The sequence below is a fragment of the Elephantulus edwardii genome, unplaced genomic scaffold, assembly GCF_000299155.1.
Source record: "Elephantulus edwardii isolate Elephantulus edwardi_28Jun2011 unplaced genomic scaffold, EleEdw1.0 scaffold00049, whole genome shotgun sequence".
Lineage (NCBI taxonomy): Eukaryota > Metazoa > Chordata > Mammalia > Macroscelidea > Macroscelididae > Elephantulus > Elephantulus edwardii.
The window spans coordinates 11074894-11080539 of NW_006399799.1; the positions used below are offsets into that span (position 1 = coordinate 11074894).

Below are 5646 nucleotides of genomic sequence, written 5' to 3' on the forward strand. Positions count from 1 at the left end.
ATGCCACATTCCTCCTCATAAAGCCCTGCTTCCCAAATGACCTGTTCTGCATAGATTGAAAAGGTATGGGGACAAGATGCACCCGACGCACTCCTTTCCTGATTTTTTTTTTTTTCCTTTCCTGATTTTGAACCATGCGGTATTTCCTTCCTGTTCTGAGGACTACTTCTTGGTCCAAATATATGTTTCATATAAGCATGATCAAGTGGTCTGAGATTACCATTTTCTTCAATTTATTGTGATCCACACAAATGTTTTTGCATAGTTAATGAAACAGACAAGATCCATCTGACATTGGCAATAATGTCTGTGGTGCCATGACCTCTTCTAAACCCAGCCTGTATTTCTGGTAGTTCTGTCAACATACTGTTGATGTCTTTTCTGGATAATCTTTAAGTGAATTTTGCTAGTGTGATATTTCCTAAACTCTGTTAAGAGAAATTAATTTGACCATATTGATATTTCTAAAATTTCTTAATGAGCTTAAAGAGATTTACTTAGCCAGTTTATGGATTTTTCTTTTTTATTAAGATTTGGGTACATCAAATAAAATCACTTTTTTGGGGGGTGGAAAAACCAAAACCCACAATAGAAAAAAAATTTTCCTGGGCTACAGCAGAACCCAGACAATAGTTATATAATTGAAAAATTCTAGATGTTTCATAATTGACCTTTTGATACAAAATGACCTATTAAACTTGCAATTTGTAGTTCTTGATGTTGAGGTCCATAGGACAAGCGAGGAAGTCTTCATCTGAGCTGAAATCCAGAAGGGAGTTATTTGGCTTTTGAATCCTGAAATGAAAAAAAGGGGGGGGGGGGAAAGCACGATACATACATAATTAACATGACTGCTCTCTCATTGTTACCAAGTCAGAACCAACTCATAGCTCTTTAGTAGATTCAGAAGTTGTAAATAACAGAGGAAACTGTCAATCTTTCTCCCAAGGAGCAGCTGGTGGATTCCAACCACTTGCCTTTGTGTTGGCATCATAAAACTGGAGAAAACCCAACTTTTGTGACAAGCTGAAAAAAGAAGGTATTCCCCTCCCCCAAGAGCAGGATATGTGAACCTCCATATGCTACTGACATACTTCATCCTGATAGATAATAAATCTGTCGTGGAAAGGTGTCTTGCATACTTTTTAAGTAGCATCCCTGCTTCCATCTGCTAGATGTCAGTAACGTATGCCCAGTTGTGACAACTAAAGTCTCCAGACATTGTCACATGCCCACTGCAGGGTAGTAGTAAGAGAATCATTATCTAGATACCCCAGGTAACACCCCACCCCACCCTTCTGCACTGAGCACCTCTATGGTTTTCTCACTTAGGCCTTTAAGACAGAGCCATGCTGAACCTACCCTCTATACCAGCTCTGGCTTTTTCTTTGCTTTGTGCATTCAGTTCCGTTCTCTTGCCATCTGAAAGCACCCAGAATCCCTAGCTCAACTCAGTCAGCCAAGCCTCAGCAGACGTGCTCACAAATCCCAGTTTGTAAACTCAAACTGGACCATATCCTGTAACTTGTGTTCCCAGAGCTAAGCCAACCTCAACAGTCTCAGGAAAACCCCAGAAAGTAATACTCATGCAGGCTCTGTGATATGTGTATAAGAGAAACCTTTAGGACTCAATGCTTTTCTAGCCCAACAAGGTCATCCTTGAGAAGGATCTGACCAGATCTTTATGGAGAAAGCATGTTGGTTTGTTCCTTAGGAGTCATAAAATGAGCTCTACCCTCTTTTCTCTACAGTATCTCATCCAGGCAACAGGAAAAAATCCCAGGTGACAGTCTACCCAGGTTACAAATGGCTCTTATATAAAAACTCTTAGACTCTTAGAAAGTTGATCTCAAGAAGCTGCACTGCAATCCCAGAGGTGCATGGTTTGAATCCACCAGATACTTCGCTGGAGAAGGAGGGACAAACTCCTCCTGTACCAGATACAATTTAACAGTACACACACACACACACACACACACACACACACACTCACACACACTCTCAAAAACAATTTTTAAAAAAAATGTTGATCTCAAATCAAAACCATTTCAGTGAGTGAGAACAGTTAAACATACGTTTTTCCTTGTCTAAGAGGTAGCAGCAGCAACAGCGCCCACCTTCTGGGCAGCTTCTTTCTTGGCATGATGAGCCTGTAGAACCGCCACAGCTTCATCCACCTGTGAGAAATCCCAGTGGGTAGGTGATTTTAAGAGAGCTCCCGATAACCAGGCACAGGGTCAAGAATTGAGTAGAAAGATGACCCTAGAGATTTGGAGACTCATTTCTCAAGCACCCACAAAAAAAGCAGGACCCAAATCACTAGGAAGGAGGATATTCCTCTCTGACTCTCAGTGCCCCTTATCCTCCTGAGTGGGGCCAACAGATACCCTCTGAGCCCAAGAACCTGCTCACCTTGGAGCGGAGAGACTCGTGTGACTCTAGCATGTGCAGCAGCTCAGAGTTGTCTATCTCCAGCAACATCCCTGTAATCTTTCCAGCTAGGGTTGAATGCATTGATTGGATGAGTGGGAACAGACGTTCTCCTATGGGAAGGAGATTTACATTAAAAACAAACTCAGATCTCATCAGAGCAAAGAACTGATTGCTAGCTAAAGTGCAGGTCAATATCAAGTTTGGGCCCCTCTTACACAAAAAAATGGGTCACTCACCCAGCATCTGCTTCTGTTCTTGTGGGGGTGCTGCAGCCAGCATTGAGGCAGTTAGGGGCTCCTGACCCTGAACATGGACTGCAGCCTGTGGGGGCTTGAACCAGAAGGGAAGCAGGTTAGCAACAAAGGACACAAAACTCTTGTTCACAATGGTGGAGGTCAACACAGGCCATCCAAACTTTCAACTCTGAATGGTTATTATGTGGCATTTTTGAGAGCAAAGAACTAACTTTAGTTTTTAGGGACTGAGGAATACAAAGGATATGAAGCAGCATAAAATCAACACAATTACGATCAAATGGTATGACATTACAAGGAAGGTGAAATGACAATAATAAACCTACAATGACAGCCAAGAATTCTGACACAAACTTAATTTACCCAAAATAATGAAAGAATTTGAAGCCTTCTTGAACTTGTTGTACAGGCCTTTCTGTCAGGCTGCAGGAAGTTCCAGTTTAGAAAGCCTAAGATCTTAAGCTAAAACTCTTGCAGATCAAGTTCCTTCCTGCCTTATTATACCTGCCATCCTACAGGGGAGCTAAGGATCATATAGGACAATGGATATGACCTCAGAGTGGAGTATATATAATATCATAAAAATAAAAAGGGGTGAGCTCTGATGGCCTAGTAGCAAGAAGCTGTACTACAATCCCAGAGGTGTGTGGCTCCAGATGCTCTGCTGGAAGAGGCGGGACAATCTCCTCCTGTGCCAGTCAGATCTGATTTGATGGTACAACCCCGCCCCCCAAAAGAAAAGAAGGCAGGAAGCATCGGAACACTTAGTACAATTTGTCTTTCTTTTTAAGCCCTTCTCTCTCTCAGACAACATTTGATTAATCACTGCAGGGTTAAATACCCTAACACATAGCAGGTAACAAATATCTGCTGAAGGAAAGTAGTCTTCCATCTAATAGGAGCAGGAAAAACCCTGGTGGTAGTCTGTGGGAGACCTCACCTGTAGAGGCTGCAGCACAGGATGAGGGCTGCGGACATTGGAGGCATATTTGTATGGTGCCACAGCCCGAGGAGCCGCAGCAGCTACGGCAGCCCGAGGTGCTAGGTTCTGCACAGCTGTGGGTACACCTGAGGGGAAAAGCAAATAAAATTAAAGCCCATCATTCTGAGCAAAGACCCGTAAAATCCCATCTTTCCCCATCTGTGTGCATCCAATACCACCTCCAGACTGGCAGCTGTCAGTCAGCCCTTGCTGGGCGGCACCAGCCCCACCAAAGTCCATAGCCAAGCGGTCCGGGCACTCAGACCCTACAACAGACCAGCAAATGCACATCAGTGTTGGCAGCAAATGTCCAACTGGCCACGTCCCACGGAAGGAGCAATTCCAAAGTATATTCACTAGACATCACACAGAGGGACCACTACTGCTACTTGGAAAAGCCAACCAGTAACATACAACTCTTTCCACAGCTCAGAAAACACGACAGTCTGTAAAAGCATCCATGTCCTTGTACCTTGTGAAAGAATAGGCTGCGTCCCGCAGTCGTCCAGCTAGCAAACCTCTTTAATTTACCTTTTTATATGACAGTCACCAATGGGCACAAAAAACACAACACACCTAGAATTTTTCTTCATCTAAACTACCTATGTACACAACTAAAGCTACAGAACCAGGACTGGAAACACTGACTAGGCCAAGCCTACTCAGCCTGATCCCTCCCCGGGCAATGCTTCTCAAGGCCAGTTTGCTCACCGACTCTCTGAGTGGTAGTAGGGAGGCCACGAGAGGCCGGAGCATTACCAGTTGGAGCCAGATGGCGAAGAGCTGGACGTGGCCCAGACTGGCGTACAGCACTTGGCATTCCTTGGAAGCCTAGCGAACAAAACAAAACAAAACTGCACATCAGTGACAGTTAACGGACTTCTGCCAAAAGACCTAGATATTTTCCTTTTTAAAAACCTCTCTACAAAGGTGCATGCAGGAAAGGCAGAGGAAACCAGGATATTAGAGAATACATCCTGGGTGCATTGTCCCCCCCACCTACCTTGAGGTCTCCCACCTTGCTGCCAGCGTGGATTAGGTCTCATCTGTGCTAGCTGGTTTGGCGTGTAATAAGGAGGTCTTCCCTGAGCCTGGAACACAGAACATCATCTAAGCCCTTTTTAAAAATCTGAACTCAAAAGAACATTATCTCATCTCACCACCAAGTTATTCAGAACAGCTCTCTAAGAAAAGCTAGGGGTCAGCTAGAGAAGAATGTCTTATTCTGACAATGTGTGAGACAACCTCAAGGTCTGTGCTGAGGGTACAAACATCCAATAAACCCAACCCTCTTCATCATGACTGCAAGCTCCAAGAGCAGCTGGCAATGGGAGACCCCCAACAGACACAAGCACCCAGCAGACCCACCTGTGGAACTGCAGGCACAAAGTAGCCCCCAGCTGTAGGCTGAAACTGATTTAAGATGGCATTGGCAGGGAGAGCTCTCATTCCTGCCACCCGCTGCATATACTGGTTGGTCAAGTGAGCCTTTCTTTTTCTTTCCTCTGGGCCAGAGCAACATACAGTGGCTTAGAGCCCACAATGCGTCCGTTCATCTCCGTGACTGCTTTGGTTGCCTCTTCGGGAGATGAGAAGCAAACAAAGCCAAACCCTTTGCTTCTCCCATCCTCTAGCATCACCTACAAAACAAGAAAGCTATTTCAGTTTATGCGCTGGGGATTGGAAAGGCAGGTATTTCAGAAGAGCTAGAAAATTTGGGTTCTATTTAAGCATTAACTCATGACTAAGTTAGGGATTCTCAGTTGGGTCACAACCTCTGAGGGCTAGTGATTCTAAATTTCTGAGATGCTGTAATATGGTTTAGTGACAAAACATCATGACAAGAAAGTCCAACAACTTTTAGAATTCATCTACTTAGACCTTGGTCAAAGCTTTTCCAGCTGTTTCTGAAATAGCAAGAGCTCTGGTATAAGTCTGTACGGAGCTGTGCTGCTAAAAGGTGGGCAACTCTGGAGT

At 44.3% G+C, this 5646-nt stretch overlaps 1 protein-coding gene across 1 annotated transcript in view; it reads right to left on the reverse strand.

The window, feature by feature from the left end:
• Positions 1-511: 511 nt before the first annotated feature.
• Positions 512-5646, reverse strand: part of PABPC4 (poly(A) binding protein, cytoplasmic 4 (inducible form)) — a 13915-nt gene continuing 8780 nt past the window's right edge. Inside the window, 10 exon segments of the mRNA XM_006903758.1 lie at positions 512-795; positions 2076-2177; positions 2413-2543; positions 2670-2763; positions 3628-3755; positions 3849-3935; positions 4381-4500; positions 4673-4760; positions 5038-5165; positions 5168-5309. Of these exon segments, the coding sequence (XP_006903820.1) occupies positions 2088-2177; positions 2413-2543; positions 2670-2763; positions 3628-3755; positions 3849-3935; positions 4381-4500; positions 4673-4760; positions 5038-5165; positions 5168-5309 (1008 nt within the window). The 3' untranslated portion in view covers positions 512-795; positions 2076-2087.